We start from the raw sequence: 17,685 nt of genomic DNA, 5'->3' as shown, positions 1-17,685 counted from the left end.
TAGAGACTGACAACTTCTGCTGAGGTATGGGTGTGAGTAACTCTTAAGTCAAACAGAATATTGAGCAAAATTGAACTAACCTTGTCTTAAGGACTTCTAGATAAAGAGATGTCTCAATATACTCTGACAAGCTACTCCATTATTTCACTAGCATTAGAGTCTGTCAGACTGTTTCTTTCATCAGTAAAGTTAACCCTCACCCATTAGAATAGTACAGTACTGTGATGACATACTTGATGACCCATCTACTTAACTCTTTCACTTGGCATAAGGGAGGACATTCATGATCTGGTAGGGAAGAAAAGCCTCTTTGCAACTCGTTTTTTTGTTTTGTTTTGTTTTTTTAAATTCTTTATAATATAGGGTTAAGGCACTAGATATTCTGTGGGTGGCACCTGGAAGAAAAAAGAAAGGAAGGAAGGAAGAAAGGAAGGAAGGAAGGAAGGAAGGAAGGAAGGAAGGAAGGCAGGCAGGCAGGCAGGCAGCCCAGCAAGCAAGCAAGCCCAGATTTCATAGGATTGTATAAGCATGAATATTAATGTCACACGTTATTATTTAAAAACTTGTTTTTCTCTTTGCAAAGTTTTCTAACTGAGCCATAAAATTTGCACTGGCCTAGAATGAGGCATCCAAGCTAAGTGTCCAAAAGTGCCATATTAATAATTTAATAAAGTTTGAGCAGCCAGAGCAGTGGTGGCAAATTCTCTCCCCTCTGCTCCTATAAAACCAGCTTTCTAATTCTCCCTGTAACAATTCTTATTTCTGCATAACTCCTTGCTAACAGTGACCAAACTACCTTTTTGATCTTGGGGGGGCCCTATTAATAGAGATTTTTAGTGAGGAAAGCACTTCAGCAAGAGAATAAATTAGATCCATAGTGTCTTCTATTTGGCAATAAACAGCTTTTACAGGTGAGTAAACCACAAAACAAAGATGGCTTTTATTTTATAACTGCAAAGATTATACATTATGACTCAAGTTTTGTGCCATCAGAAATGGTTTCCCTGTGGAAAAGTAAAAAGCAAAACCTTGCCAGGGAAGAATTTTAAATTAATAAAATGCTCTATTACATTAAAATCGGAAGCATATATCTGATTTCAGAATTCCTAACCATAATGAGTGAGCAAAGTAATGCAATCTATATATCCTGATATAGATGTCCCATAAAGTAAATCAAGAAGAGTAAGTCAGTATAAATTAGTTACAGGAAAACTTTACTCAAGCACAAATGTATTTTAAAGGATATACCAGATTCTATCCTCCTGGAATGTGGATGTAAAATAATAATGATTCTTGGTACAATAATTAAATCATTTTAATGCTATCTGATATTCTGAAGCAGTTAAATTCAACCTATAAGAAAAAAACCAAAAATACTAAAGATATAAAAATTAGATCTTTTCAGCTGAGTGTGGGATTATGGTTAACACACAAGGTGAGAAAACTGGATCATTTGGGCTCCAAGGAGTGCTTCTGTGTCAACAGCCAAGGCAAATCGAAATGAGATGACTTGCATACATCTGTGACACAGTCTTGGCCTGATTCTAGAAATCAAAAGTCATGAGACCACTACCTTTAGTAAAACAGGAAAATTAGGTGAAGTGAATGTCTATTACATAAAAATGGATAGCATATTTTAATATCTGAATAACATATTGAAGTGTTTTGTCTATGATATAAACTCAACTAATCACCACTGGGAAAAAAAAAGCATGTCAGTAGTGGAGTAATAACATGTCTGTCAAAGTGTCTAACAGTGCTGTAGGAATAAAACTAAGTTGTATACTTCATTTTTCATTTTGTAGTTTAAATGTATCACTGTGATAATTTGATATACTTACTGAATAATAAATGCTATTAAAATAAAATGACTATCAACTTGACTAAATTAGTCTTGAATGATAGATAATGCAGAGAATTTTAAAACATACAACACCGACATATTCTAGGCAATCAAAATTAAACCTATCTTCTTTAATCTAAAATAATGTTTTAGAAATGTCAAAGATGTCTTCAAAATTGGAATATTAAAAGGGCAACCTATGCAAAGTACTCACTTTAAAATTTAGCTTTATAGTACTGTTCTGCTGTGGGGCCGGATATTCACATACAAAAAAAAAAAAAAAACACAGCTACTGATTAACTGATATTGAGGAAGGAATCATTTCCCAGAATGAGAACTTAGTAATACATTAGAATTGCTGGAAGAGTGAAACATCTTGCCATGAAACACAGAAAAAGCCTCATCCCTGAAGTCATGCCCCATCACTCAGTTTTGCTGGCATCATGCCCACCTTGAGGACAGTTTTTCTTACTGCTTATACACACTAGAGTTTTACTCATCTATGGCTCATCAATCACAATAATAACTTACTTTAGACAGAAAGTGGCTTGGTCAGTGGTTTGAGAGAAGTGTGCAACTTACCGCCTCTTCCCTTTCTTCTTTCCTTTCTCTTGGGGCAGTACCTGTATACTCTCCTCTCTTGCTTCCCTGTGAATTTCACTGCCCAATTTAAATGTTTTACTTTAATTCTATCTGTGGATATATATGTCCTCTGTATTCACTCATTCACTCTTTTTCCTCTACCAATTATGGCCCTATTTCCTTTGAAAATTTCCTTCTGAAGACCAGGGCCAGGTTCAGGAGCGTGCAACTTTTGCAGTTGCATAAGGTTCCTTGATCAGAAGGCCCCCAAGCTTGGTTTAATGCTCTGTGGTCACTGTCTTGAAATTCTTAATAATTTTACCTTTGGCCTTAAGTTTTGTACATAAAGTCTTACGGAACAAGAGAGAATGCCCATGATTGCAGCAGATAGGTACAACATGCATTTTCATTGTTCTTTGCCACTTCATTTGAATATTACATTTGCAGTGACCCAGGAACACAGAATGCCAGTGGACCAATGACGCATGGGAGTTCAGAAACACTCAAAGAGAGTACAAGGTGTGTCAAGTTTGTGTCAGAATAAGTATGGACACTGACAGCCCCAAAAGGCCACGTGTTCTGCTTGAACCAGAACTTCTTCCACAGAAAGAAGAAAATGACCAAGGAACCCTATCACATGCTTTTTTATCTTACATTGTTGTATTAGCCAATTGTATTAAAAATGATGGCATAGAAGGAAAAGAATAGATAAGGCAACCCCTTGCTGTCTTTCTTTTAAGTCCCTCCTAACTTATCAGCAGGCTGAAGGTAGAATGTTGGTAGAATACGTGCCTATCAAGACATGAAATAAAAACAGTTGACTTAGTTTTGATGCAGTGCTTAGTTTTGACTGCTCTGTCATGGTTAAGAATGAAATACGGATTCAGGTGTGAGGTATCTATTTAGGCCATTCTTGCATTTTTATAAAGACATACCTGAGACTGGGTAATTTATAAGGAAAAGAGGTTTAATTGACACATGGTTCTGCAGGCGGTACAGGAAGCATAGTGCCAGCATCTGCTCAGCTTCTGGTAATGCCTCAGGGAGCTCTTACTCATAGCAGAAGGTGAAGTGGGAGAGGGCAGGTTATATGGTGAGAGTGGGACCAAGAGAGACAGGAGGTAGTGCTACATACTTTTAGACATCAGACTCATGTGAATTCACTCAAGGGGATGGTGCTAAGCTATTCATGTGGGATCTGCCTCCATGATGCAAACATTTCCCACCAGGACTTACTTCCAACACTGGGGATTACATTTCAACATGACGTTTAGTTGGGACAAATATCCAAACCATATCCAAGTACAAAATACAAAATGTGTAATTTTAGTGATTTCATGAGTAGCGTGCTCTTATGTTTGCATTTAAAACTGTCATTGCACAATATAAAGATCAAGGGTAAAATTAATGCTAATAATTTATGTTTTTCTTTACTCAGAAGAATATTAAATAGCAAATAAAAACACCATGACAAGTTGGTGTGGGGAGGAGAGGAAGGATGGTAGGGAGATTACAGAAGAAATAAAAGTGTTATATCTTAATACCTTTAACTGGACTTTTCCCGTTTTCTGAACTAGAGGCACAACATTTTCATTTTGCCCTGAGCCCCACAAATTATGTGTCTGGCTCTGCTGAAGACTTTAAGGTTAGAATTGTGTGCCTAATTTTTACTTACTATGACTGAGAAGCCTGCCATCAGTGCCAGTAATATTCCCAAATTATGGAAAAGAAAAATCAAATTGGTGGCTTTTTGGAAACTCCTTGAAAATATTCTTTGCATTCTTAAAACTTTTAAGTAAAACTCATTCTTTCTCAAACATGAATAACCAAAATAATTTTTTAACACTCTATTTCTTCTTCAAAGGCATGGCTTTATTTTATCACAAGTATTACAACATTATTTTTCTTCTATTGGTCTTGAAAATACGCAGTATTTCTGCTGTCCTATAGGTTACACAGATTTTGATTGCCCAGCATAGTATCTCTAATAGCCATGTGTTTTCTGGGCTGAGTTAGGAACCCGACCATCATTTCAGTCTTCAGGGAAAATGTGCTTTAAATACCAAGCAACTAACTTAGAAACAAACTTTATTCCACAGCTTGTTTGTAAATCAAGAGCTTTTTGTTTCTAGTTTACATTTTGTGACAGTTCAAATATGATGCCCAAGATACTGAATTTGCTTCATGATTGAAAATTTTGTTGATGTTTATTGAACCAGTTTTGAGAGCTTGGTATGCTCTTTTCCCCTTGGATTGGACTTGTCCTACCGGGAAGAGGTAGGACAAATGGGCAGGCAGGAAGCAGACAGATAGGAGAAAGAAAAGTTCCAATTTTGCACCTCAATTCAGACATTTCCTGCTTATATTCTTGCTTTTGTAGTTACTAGAAGGAATACTTAATATTATTTTAAATAATTTTTAGTCCTTTGTCTCCTAGAGACCTACAAACATTAGATGTTTTCTGTGAGGCTATCCTACGAGAATAGAGAAGAGGTTCTAAATGCTATTCATCTCTACAAACTTTATTTGCCTTCAATCAGTAAGAAAAGTTAAGTATTTTAATTTAAAAAGGAAAAAGCACAACGAGAAAAGTGAAAATTATCCCCCTGATCGCTAATATCAACTATGGTCACATTGAATAATTCTTTTTCTGCACATTAAATTCATTTTTCCTGCCTCATCTTTTGAGTGCAAATTTTTTTTCGGATGAGATTATCCTAATTCAATACTGGCAATGGTAACTGAAAACAATAATTTGGATTTTTTAGGTAACAACTTCAATATGAACTAGCTTTGCCTTACTTCAGTTATATTCTTAGCACATTATATGTTTTCCTTGTAACTACATTTCATTCTTATGTCTTCCTATCATTTAAAGGAAAGAGTATATTTTATGTAATCTAAATGGTTAGTTCTGGTAAATATTAACATATTTTCAGAAATAACGGTTTCTACATTTCTATCAGCAAACCTTCAGTAAGACAATTTTTAAACATGTTTTAATTATATAACATGCATTTTTTTTAACCAGAGGACGTCACAGATTTTAAGTCATAAAGGGACACCTAGCCATCATTTCTTTTATTGAATCTTCATCTTTTATTTGTAATAATTGTCCCTGATATTATGCTCAGTTAATTCCATTGCTTTTAGAAAATGGAGATTTTTTTCTATCAAAACACTATTGGATAAAGCTTCCTTCCCAGGTTAATAACTCTTATCAAAACTTGTTTTCGTGTGTTTTTTACCAAAGCAACTTAACGCAGAGACTTATGCCACTGTTATAGTCAATGTTAATAATGTCCTGGGAAACTATGAGGAAACGCTAAGTCATCAGAGATCACATATTAGGAAATCTCTAGTGTGGAGACCATTCCACTGCCATATATACAGCAGCAACAACAAAACCGCAGACACCCAGTGGATTTTGATGGCCTCCTGTGTATCAGGCTTTTTTTTTTTTTTTTCCTTCAAAAACCATGATTTCATCGTATTCTCACGATAAATAATCCTGTGAGATAAAATGAAATTCTAGGATTAACCCCGATACCAGTAACACCTCCAACTCGCCAGCAAGCTTTTAAATTGGCACACTTAAGCCCTAAATTGGCACACTGCCTTGTGTAAAAAGTTAAGTGGGAGGGAGTTTAGGGGTCCTTTGGTCCCTGTAACAACTAAAAGTCTTGGTTCCTTCTACAAGTACAACAGATGCAGTAACAGGGAACTAACTATTCACAAACTATTCAGTGCCTCCGACGAGACCCCGAGCCTTTCCTAGTTGGCTCTTATCTGAGCAGCAGTCCTACTCAAAGGCACCTGGTTTTCTCTCCTTTACCGGATACTACGAGGCACAAATCGGTTACTTCTGTGGGTGTCAGATTACTTGTTTGTAAACTGAGAAACCTGAACAAAGTTTTGTCTAACTTTCCCTCAACTGCCTCTGGAGGTGAGAGGGAGTACGAGGCTGAATCAGGAAAGATACCTCAACCACCCACTTGTGGGTCGAGAGGAGCAGATCTGCTGGGTTAATCTTGGTGGTTAACAAACTGAAAGCAGCTACCTGGAGCCGCGAGCGGAGCAGCGCGAACGTTGGATCAGAAACCCAGAGTCGGAGCAGCAGTAGAAGCCGTCCCCTTTTCCGGAAGCCCCGGCCGATCCTGGAACCTGGCTCACACCACGCCCTCAACAACAACACGTTATGCGTCGGTGAACTACATTTCCCAGAATGCCATTCAACCTTCTTCCCAGGGCTCCAATGAGCGCCCTGGTGACGCCATCAGTAGGCGCGGTGTTTAGACTCTACTGATGTCGTGGCGCTTTAGGGGAAGAAGTTGGTGTTTCCCCCGGCCCTGGAACTGAAGACGCGGTCCGGGTCACAGCTCTTTCCTACTCACCCAACCCCCCGCGCCCGCCTTTCCTCTCTCTCCTCTGGCAGGATGAGGCGTGCAGGCCTGGGTAAGAAGAGGGCCGAGGTTCGAAGTTCGGGGCCCTAGAACCGGCCATGCTGGGCGCGGGAAGAAATCGAACCTGTCTTCTGTTCCTGGCATTTGGTCCAAAAAACAGGATGTCTAGAGGGGATCTTTGTGGGCCACCTCGAGTGGAAACACACCGTTTGTCCCAGATCCTTGGAGTTTCCTTAAGTCTGAGTCAGATTCAAGTTTGGATGGTAGGCTAGAGAAAGTAGTGGACTGGGGGTGGGTGTGTACAGGTGGCATCTCAGTGGTCAAGTGTTTTAGTGTTATTGCCTGAGCGTGGTTATGGACACTGCTATGTTTTCCAAAGCCCGACTCCGGTTTCTGTTTCGCTACTGGCCTTTCTTCAGAAGCGGAATTTGAAGAATGGGTGGTTGCACGCAAAACACACTAGTAGTGGTCGTTAGTCTGGTAACAGTGAGTTACAAAGGTAAATAAATGTACGTGTCATTAATGTTAAAGGTCCTGGAACTGTAACTTCTGGGTCAAAAGTGATTTCTTAATCTGAACCTTGTGCCACGGTTAAGGCAGTAGAACGTGATAAGGTTTGGCGACTTAACATTTGATCTTCACCTTTGGTGTTAGTAAACCGGCTCATCAGCAAGAATGAGACCCAAGGAATTTTAATGGGCCCTTATAGTAACGCACAGCTACTAGAACAGCATTTTCTGATTCTGAAGCTTTCTCTTAGGACACGATTTTTTTTTTTAAAGAAGACTCTGCTAAATTAAGAGTGCATTTATTATTCAGAAAATAAATGAAACATTTGAAAAAAGATAATGTTACCTTTCTCAGTCATTATAAGATTGAAAAAAGAAAAAAGAATTGCCCAATGTGTCAGATATTTAAAGTCAATGAAAGTTGCCAATAACCATAGACTTGTTTATTTATTAATAAATTGTAGTATGAAAAAGTTTTTTGTTTTTTTAATGAAGTTTTTATGAATACTTGGATCATAGAAAGTGGGGCCAGGTAAAGTGGGGCCAGAAAAAAAAAAGAAAGAATTTTGAGTAAGTTTGGTTTTATATGTCTAAATGTTTTTCTTGTTCATCATCATTAATGACAAAAAAAGATTTATTGTGTGCTTGAGTAAGCTCTAGGTATACAGTTGTTTGTTGCCCGGTTTGCGATCCTTAAAGCTTCCAGTCTAGGTGGGGAGTAGAAATATGTGCAAAGATAAGTTATAGTACAAAGTAGTCGCTATACATCCAAATACCAGATAGGTTCTACATATAAGGGATGGTCTCAGAGATTTCAGAGATAGATTACTGTGTACTTTGTGGAGAGGCTCCTTGTGTATTTTGTGGAGACATAGGAATTTGAAGTAGACCTTGAATAATGGAGAGTGGAGGAAGTGGGTTCCAGGTAGGAGGAACTAAAAAGAAATAAGGGATTATGATTAAACCAGTTTGGGTGAAGTAGGTGATGCGGGATCACATTGTGGAGATCTTTGCATGCGAGGCCAAAGAGTTTGGATTTCATCAGTAGGCCCCTAGGCCCTTTTGAGCATTTTTCTGCTGCAGTGTGCCATGTTAAATTGCAGGAAAGTGACTTGAGTAATGGTTCTCAGCCCTGACTGCACATTAGAATCCGCTGGGAAGTTTTTAAAGTATTGTTTCCTGGACCTCAGCTCAGCCAGTTAAATTAGAATTTCACTAATTTAGAACCCACTACCTACTCTTTTTTATTTTTTTTAAACATTTTTTCTTATTTTTAAAGTATGAATGTATATTGACCTGAAATTTTAAATTTGGGATCATAGTGAATCTGATAGATACCTGTAGGCAGAAGTTGCCACACTTCACATGAATCTCTAACTGGTTTTGTTAGCTTACTGATAGAACCCATCCAAAAGAAGTAGCATTTATCTAAATAAACAAAGGCTGAGGATGATCTTCAGTACTCACTAGCTTTTTTACAACTTTTCATAGCAGTACACCACCAGAAGGGAAGTGGCTCTGTTTGGAATAGCAATTCTAGCATTTTATTTGTTTTTTACTTTTTTCATTGTGTTTGGGATGGGTCATAGTTTGAGGGAAGATCAACTCTTTAATAGAAATGTGCATTGATATATTTTTGGCAATAAATACAACAAGAACTTCACTTTGAATAAATGGAACAGCATGGAAGAACTCTAAAATTAAAATTAAGATAGGCAAAAGCAACTAAACAAAGGAAAGGAAAAATAGGAAAGAAAAAATTTAGAATGAATTCCTTGGTGAAGTTGTCAAATGTTTCCATTCAACCAGTCAGTAATTACTTACTGGGTAAATGTTGTATACTCAGAACCTCAGCCACACAAAATAGGCAGACATTATTCTTTTCTTTAAGTATCTTGGCCTTTATTAAACTACAGTTTGCACAGAGTATCATTGATTAATAGAGTAGGAATGCATTTTTAAATGGTAACTTTAGTTGTTGACTAGGGGAAAAATATGCCCACTCCTTGAGTTATTTTATAATAACACATGTGGAGAGCTTCATGGATCGTGTGTCATGGATAGTGTGTCAGCAGGAAAATTCAGATAGTACAACTCTCTTCTGTTTGGAAAATACTTCTTCAATATTTTGTTGTGGTTTTTGTGGTGGTGGAGATTGCATATATGTGCTGCATATAAAGTACTCATTAGGTACAGGGAGGATATAGAAGCATGAGATACTGTCTTTGCCTTCAGAGAAGCATATGACTCCATTCTGGACAAAGGTGTGCACATTCAAAGTTCAGTAACAGTGAACTCAGATTCTTTTCATTAATTTGTTCACATCATGTATTCATTGAGTGTACCTTACAGTGTGTATGTGTTTGTCGGTTTATGGGGGGACATACAGTCTTGAGTCAAACAAACTTAGTCTCTGCCCTTATAGTACTGTACAGAGTGCAATATTAATGTTACATACAATCATAGCTGTAAGAAATCAGTGAGAGTTTTGCTTCATAGGGAAAATGAAATTTGTATTGTGCCTTGAAAGAACTTCCTACTCTCACCTTGACTGTCCTTCAGTGATCAGTGCTGTTATCTCCTGTCATTGCTGCTGCATCGCTCATTGAGCATATGGAGACCTCTAGTTTTGTTTGTTTTTAATAGATGCGGCCTTGCTATGTTGCCCAGGCTGGTGTCAAATTCCTGGCCTCAAGTGATCCTGCCTCCCTCCCTCAGCTTCCCGAGTAGCTGGGATTATAGGCGTGAGCTGCTGTGCCCAACAGGCTCTGAGACCTTTAGTTTCGATATCATCCTTTTTCCCACATTCTTGAGCCACTGTTGAATCTACTTCAATATCTGTGCAATCTAATCCCCATAATCCAGATCTTCAACCACTCTTTTGGCAGGCAGTCTCAACCTCTTGGCGCTCTGTTTTTCTGCAACCCCAATACTATAAACTTCCAACTACAGATTAGTCCACCCATCCGGCTTCTCTTGGACTAACTCAGACCGATAAACTCTTCTGTAGGAAAAAAACCACACACCTGGGAGGATTGAAGCCACCATAGTATATTGCCTCAAACAAGTTTGTTTTATCTTTAGTAATCCTGTGCAGTCCCGGTCCCTTTCTTCCATTCATTCTCCTTACTGTATATTCTGAATGATCATCCATTCTTCAGCAGTTAGCCCATATTCTCGCTTTACTGAGAAAATTGATGGCAACAATTATGTTAAAAAAAAAAAAGTGTAGTTAACTAACACCCTGAACTATGCCGTTGCCTCTCAATGGCCCAACATATTTATGTACGTATTCACTGTCTAAGGCCCACTCCATCTGTTGTTTGATAGCCTGATGACTGTGAAGTACTACATTAGGCAGGGTGGTGGACATTCTTATCCCTTAGAGTTCCATAAAAGTAGCACCTAGAAAGAACAATGGATCTGATACATGGTACTTCTTCAAATATATGTTGGAGAATAAATGAATCTCCCTCTTGACTCTCAGCTAACATTCTGCATGACTTACTCCATCTCTTTCCTAGAGCTTCAATTTGCCCCCTCCCTGCTTTGGCTCTTTCCTGTCCTATTGTCTGTTTAAGAGAAAGAGATGTCAGTAAAGGTCCCTCACTGCTATGAGCTCCCCTCCTGCTATATTAACCACTTTTCCCTTCCTCTTCATAGCCATGCTTCTTCAGTGTTAGCAGTAGATGATGTTACTGCTTTTAGAACTTTTATTAAAATATATGTTTCTCTTGAGCAGGGAATGTATCCTGAATATCCTTGTGTATTAGTACCTATTTTTATATCTTCTGAGCAATCAATAAGTAGTCCAGAAATGTGTATTAAAATGAACTGAACTGAATATTCTTTGGTTAACAGAGGATAATGGAAAGAATTGATCTGATCTCTGTTTGGTTATTTATTTTTTAAATTCATTTGGAGTATGAATATTAGAGACATATGTGGTTTACAACGCCCTCCAGGGGGCTTTTTCAGTTCTTTCCTAACTATCAATGTTTCAAAAGTGGTTTCTCTACAATCGCCTTTGTGACTCTGATCCTTGCAGGTGAAGGAGTACCTCCTGGCAACTATGGGAACTATGGCTATGCTAATAGTGGGTATAGTGCCTGTGAAGAAGAAAATGAGAGGCTCACTGAAAGTCTGAGAAGCAAAGTAACTGCTATAAAATCTGTAAGTGTATAACAAATTTTATATGTGTTTTAATTCATCTATTTCTATACATATATAATTATAAACTATATTCTTATTGACGTCATCCTAAGGAATTCGTTTACTCAGATACTGTGGTTTTGTGAGGTCAAAGTACACTCAAAATTTAGACTGTGCTCTGAGTAAGTTAGAAAATGTGGCACATCAAAAGATAGGGTTTTTTTTTTAATACTTAAGAAAAATCTCCAGCTGTTTTTTATATACTGTGTGCTGTCTGCTGTAATGTCTCAAACAGAGCTGTCCATCTTCCACCCCCAAGTAGCTCTTCTGCTTTTTTTGATCCAGTCTTCTAAGCTATAAATCTTGGTCTTTCTTATTTCTACCTTTGTACTTCATTTCGGTCATTGAGTATTGCAATGTCTTTCTGATGTTTCTATCTTTGCCTTTCTATTTCTAATACTATCCCCTGGTTTTCTTTTCTTTTTTTTTTTTTTGAGATGGAGTTTTGCTCTTGTTGCCCAGGCTGGAGTGCAATGGCGTGGTTTTAGCTCACTGAAACCTCTGCCTCCTGGGTTAAAGCAATCCCCCGTCTCAGCCTCCCAAGTAGCTGCGATTACAGGCGCCCGCCACCACACCTGGCTAATTTTTGTATTTTTAGTAGGGACAGGGTTTTACCATGTTGGCCGGCTGGTCTTGAACTCCTTAACTCAGGTGATCCACCCACCTTGGCCTCCCAAAGTGCTGGAATTACAGGTGTGAGCCACTGCACCCGGCCTATCCCCTGGTTTTCTTAGTTGAACTATTGGAAGAACCTCTTAACCTATCTGTTCCTGGTTTTTTGCACATTATGATCTGAGTTATATAATCATTGCCACAGTCCTCTTTTAGAATATTTTAAAGCTTGCATCCTGCACTCCCAGAAGTCTTCAGTGTACTTCCACGATTTAGTAAAGTTCATGCTTCATAGCTTGATTAAATCAGATAGATCTTTCAAAAATTGGCCTTAGCTTTTGAGATCCTATCTCTCACACTTCCAGAATCTGTATGTGCTTTCTACTAGACAAAAAAGTAACTTTTCTTCTTATGAACATAAGACCATTTGTGCCATTTCTGTAGCACTTATTCATATTGATTTGCATTGGCCTTATTTGTATGTAAAAGGAATTTACCAGAATGCAGGTTTTCTATTGTACTTACTTTATATTCTATATAGCACCTAGCATAATTCCTTATCAGTGGTGTTGAGTAAATTTGTATTGAGCAAAGGAATTACACAAAGATGATTTTAATAATATATGTGATTGATACTGCGTTATAATGAACATGACGTTCACTTGTAAAGCATTCAGTAGAAGTCCATGTTGATAAAACTTAATTGGTATTTCATTATAATCTTTGGAAAATCGAATTACATTCAGCTGGAGACCTTTAGATTTTGAAACAGGATTGTTTTCAAAGTCATATTAAACTAAAATAAGTTGATTTATGAACTGAGTAGTATTGTATAATACCAATTTTAAAAATACAACACTTGGAAGGACTTAAGAATTAAATGCCTTAAAAAAATGCTTAATGTAGATAATTTAGATTACTTGTTAGAAGAAAGTTGTGATATCCTGGAAATATTTTTCCTTGGCATAAATGACAGTGATAGAAGTTGAGTAATTTGGGCAATCTAGCTTTATAGTTACTTTATTATCTCTGAGTTGTTAAATCTGGCAGGAAAGCTCATGTTCTGATTTACAGAATTCTAGTATGGTTTTGTGTCAGTATTATCCCATGTGCTTTCACACACATGAAGAACAGTATTTGCAGTGGTTTACCAAGATTTTCAGTAGATGATTCTGTTTATTTAAATATCTTGGAAGTGAAGCCTTTGATGAATCTGTCCTATAAAGTATTAGATAGATTTTAGTTTGAATAGCTGTTGTAATTACCTATAGTATTGTGTTTGTAAGCTATGGCTCTTTTCTGCAGAGCTTCAGAAAGTAACACTAATATATATATTTTTTCAATTTATTACCATATTTTAAAGCAAAAACCCTTAAAATCTAAGGAAATAATCAATTTAGACATATTTAAAGTAATGTAACATTTCATTAGGAAAATATTAAATACTTTTGTCTAGATTTGAATTGGTTGTATGGGTATTTGTCAATCTTTTGAAATGTAAGAAGGTTGGGTACTGGGCTTAATTCTTGGGTGATGAAATAATCTGTACAACAAATCCATGTGACATGAGTTTACCTGTATAACAAACCTTCACCTGTACCCCAAACCTAAAATAAAAGTTAAAAAAATAAAAAATATGTAATTTATAAAATATAATAAATAAATAATAAAGAAAATGTAAGAAGGAAATATACAGATATTTGTAGGAATTTGTAGCTTTTATAGGAATATAATAAAGATATAAAAGCATGCAAGTGTAAGAGAATCAGAGAGAAGTAGTACATACCAAATTAAAAGATGGAATTGAATATTAAGATGAAATTAAAATAAAGAAGAAAGAGGAAATGTCCATAATTTGGGAGGAGTAGAAATTCCAAATTCCAAATTTATTTTGTATTGATCTTGATGGAAAGAGTATCAGAAGAAGAGAGTTTGTGTCTAGAAGACCGTTTCATTTCAGAAAATGTGTATGCTTAGAATGACATTATTTTTACTTTATAACCTTGAATACTTTTATGTGAGTAATCATGTGTATACCTTCTTCTTTACAGCTTTCCATTGAAATAGGCCATGAAGTTAAAACCCAGAATAAATTATTATCTGAAATGGTAAGTGGTTATGTTTTTAACTTTAAGAAATTTGATCTAATATTTGCAAATAATAGAATTTCAACTTTTATTCATTTTGAAATAGATACAGAGAGCCTAAGTCCTTGATTCCCATCCATTTGTATCTAATGTGTTTAGAATAACTATAAGGTTTATTTTTTGCCATGCTTTTGCATTTTTCATCTCGTCTCACACATGTAAGTGGGAGGAACAAGTAGAAGCCAATATATCTTTAATCCTGTTTATAGAAAGATTGTTAAAAACTCAAGACAAATGACTATTTTGAGTAGTCTTAGAAATCTCAATAGTAGAGACTGCTAGTAATTTATTAACCAAGCAATCAAAAAGCACTTTATATCCAGCCAACCAAATGTCGTTCACTTAATGGAAACTTACTCTTTTGCTTGATTTCCTAAGGATCACGTCTGAAAAAAGTGCTCATAGATGTGAACAGCCCAGAACCTTTTCTCTCTAACAACATATACCTTTTCTTGTTAGAGTCCTCTTCCATTTGTTAATGTTTATCTTGAATGTCACGCTTCTCTGAACCTTCTCTGGTTCCATGTGCTTTTAAAATTGTGCTATTCAAAAATGAATTTGGCATCAAAAGCAATGTTCTTGCTAAGCTTGTGCGCTGTAATCAGCTAGGGACCTCTTTAAAAATGTATTGAAGAGACAATGTATTCTGTCTTTAAATACACTGATTTAGAATTTTGTGGGGAGGGATCTAGACATAAATATTTTGAAAGAAGCATCTCTGGTGATTCTGTTGCATAACTGTGGTGAAGAATCATAGATCTAAAGTGTATGAGCCACATAGACACTGAGCTGTACAAAGGATATTATTATGCCAGGGCCTTTACATCTCAGGATATTAAAATTTCTGTGAAAGTATGTGTAATATTTCTAGTCCATACCTAGGCCTGTCTCATCTTTAGGATTTTCCAGCTATGTTTTAATATGGTAGTTTTTCCCCATCCATATTTATAGTCCTTATCACATTTTACTACTTCTATATGATGTTCTCTTAACTTTTAATAGACTCTACTTCAAAGTCAGCTGTCTAAACAAAAGGATATTAAAAGTAAAGGTCCAAGGCCAGGTGTGGTAGCTCACGCCTGTAATCCCAACGTTTTGGGAGGATGAGGTAGGCAGATTACCCAAGGTCAGTAGTTTAAGACCAGCCTGGCCAACATGGTGAAACCACATCTCTACTAAAAATACAAAAAAATTAACTGGGCGTGGTGGCCTGCGCCTGTAGTCCCAGCTACTTGGGAGGCTGAGGCAGGAGAATCACTTGAACCTGGGAGGCAGAGGTTGCAGTGAGCTGAGATTGCACCACTGCACTCCAGGTTGGGCAACAGAGCGAGACTACATCTCTAAATAAATAAATAAATAAATAAAGGTACATTTAACTGCTAACCATATTATATTTAACTGCTAACCATATTACATTTTGGATGAATTCCTCTACTTGGGTAGCAATCAACCATTTGACCTTGGGGAGCAATGACACAACAAAAAAATGGGAAGAAAAATCTGTGTGATAATGCACAAAGTACTTAAATTTATTGTTAATGTTTTTTTATCCACATAATTCGAATAACACCTAAATAGTTTTGAGTTGTTGAATTGCTCTGTGGGGCTGAAAGAAGTGTTTATTGGACAGTGAAAGAGCTTTTTATTCACTGAGAGTATTACTGTATTTTGCATGGAGAAATCAGGCTGATTATCCAAGGTTATCAACAGGCTCCTGAATTAATTAAACACAAAACTGTCATTACAAATGTACTATGGTAACAGTTATTCAATTACTTGGATGTGCATATGTAGACTTAGAATCTAACTATTATATTTTACTTGCCTTTATCTCTGATAGGATTCACAATTTGATTCCACAACTGGATTTCTAGGTAAAACTATGGGCAAACTGAAGATTTTATCCAGAGGGAGCCAAACAAAGCTGCTGTGCTATATGATGCTGTTTTCTTTATTTGTCTTTTTTATCATTTATTGGATTATTAAACTGAGGTGATGCATGTAATTGTGAATTTGGAATTTGTTCCAACTTAATGGCTTGGAGTACCACTTTGATAAAAATCAGCATCAAAACATTCCTCGTGTTCAAATACTGTGGCATTTTCCATTGAAAATTGCTGAATTTAGCTTATTTTATAAATCACATTAGTTAATACAGGGCTCTTTGAATACTGTTTCTTAATGACTCATTTTAGCCCCTATTTTCAGGGGTAGTGAGATGGTATGGCTCCACTGATTTCCAGTTTGTTTTTCTATTATTTGCCAACTGTCAGATTAAATAGCATTATAATATTTTGTTGTAATCATAAATGCAGGTTTATGTGCCATATAAGGAAACTTAGTGGGAGAGTAACAGAATGCCTGGAGAGCCTGATTCTGAGCTCTTGAAGTAGTCAACCAGTTTGTGGTAGAATGGTAATTGAATTTTCCTAACTGTATCAACTCTAATGATATACTCCCTTCTCCTCCTTTATTTAGTTAAAATCGTAGGCTGATTTCTTTTTACCTACAATCTTCCTAATAATTTTTGATGATAATGACCCCTCATTTCTTTCTGCCCAAAGACCTCATTCTTTAAATAAAGCTTGTTATTTTGGCATCTTTCTGGTAGGGCCTATTGCACATGTGTATCAGTATAGTTATTGTTTCATATTAACTTTACAAATTCTCTTGGCTTATAATAGTTTTATGATTTTTACTATGTAGGTAGGATATTTGATTATCATTTGTGACAGCATAATGTGAAGTTAAGTAATTACTGAACTCTAAATGGAAATAGTATGCAATAAACTCAGACGTTGAACTTGAAGATAAGAGTATTGTTGCTTTAATCCAGTGTATTTGTTTATGGAAAGAAAAACCTAACAGCAGACTGTTGAGTAAAAAAAAAATATTAAAATATTGTTAAATATTCTGTATTACTATTTTGGAATTTGTCCATTTATAGGCTCCAAAAATAAATTTTTAAATAAAATGTATTAGTTGACTGTGTTGCTTCCTTGTTTAAGCCTCTTTTACATTCTTAATAGAATCTGAGAAATGGTCCTGAAAACTCAGATTCCAACCCAAATCAAGCAAAGCTAATATTTGTATTGTTGGAATTTGCTTCAAACAAATAAGCAAATCTTGACTCTATTTCAAAAATCTTTTTAATTCTTCATATTTTTGGTTACAAATGTATTTTCTTTGATTTTATTGAGTTTTCAATTCTTTTTGTTCATCCCCAATAACCTGTCAATTTGGGTCCTGTTTTTACTGGCTGCATTTGTCATTATTTGGGCCTCTACCTGACAGGTTGAAACCAACGGAACTGAGTGTGGTTAAGTGACTTAAACAGACAAGCCTGAGGTGTGATGGGAGAGGCACTGGTTTGAGTT

At 36.4% G+C, this 17,685-nt stretch overlaps 1 protein-coding gene and 1 long non-coding RNA gene across 5 annotated transcripts in view; one reads left to right on the top strand and one right to left on the bottom strand.

The window, feature by feature from the left end:
* LOC117072506 overlaps nt 1-6,639 on the bottom strand; it is a 170,160-nt gene extending 163,521 nt beyond the window's left edge. For all 4 annotated transcript variants that reach the window (XR_004432826.1, XR_004432825.1, XR_004432824.1 and 1 more), the window contains exon 1: nt 6,486-6,639. This is a non-coding gene — a long non-coding RNA (uncharacterized LOC117072506). The remainder of the gene's footprint in view (nt 1-6,485) is intronic.
* A 45-nt stretch (nt 6,640-6,684) lies between these two features.
* Nucleotides 6,685-17,299, top strand: BET1 (Bet1 golgi vesicular membrane trafficking protein). Its single transcript, XM_033192755.1, has 4 exons — nt 6,685-6,880; nt 11,386-11,510; nt 14,213-14,269; nt 16,149-17,299. Exons 1-4 carry the CDS (start codon nt 6,862-6,864, stop codon nt 16,302-16,304), a joined length of 357 nt encoding a protein of 118 aa, XP_033048646.1. The 5' UTR covers nt 6,685-6,861; the 3' UTR covers nt 16,305-17,299.
* The last annotated feature ends 386 nt before the right edge of the window (nt 17,300-17,685 follow it).

Source organism: Trachypithecus francoisi, unplaced genomic scaffold (assembly GCF_009764315.1).
Source record: "Trachypithecus francoisi isolate TF-2019V2 unplaced genomic scaffold, Tfra_2.0 Lachesis_group4, whole genome shotgun sequence".
NCBI classification, from domain to species: domain Eukaryota; kingdom Metazoa; phylum Chordata; class Mammalia; order Primates; family Cercopithecidae; genus Trachypithecus; species Trachypithecus francoisi.
The sequence above is the reverse complement of the archived record's forward strand: the minus strand, read 5'-3'. Positions and strand labels throughout refer to the sequence as shown.

Coding starts and splice junctions, on each gene's coding strand:
- BET1 (XM_033192755.1), top strand. Junction 11,511..14,212: donor AAGTAACTGCTATAAAATCT/GTAAGTGTATAA, acceptor TCTTCTTTACAG/CTTTCCATTGAAATAGGCCA. Junction 14,270..16,148: donor ATAAATTATTATCTGAAATG/GTAAGTGGTTAT, acceptor TATCTCTGATAG/GATTCACAATTTGATTCCAC.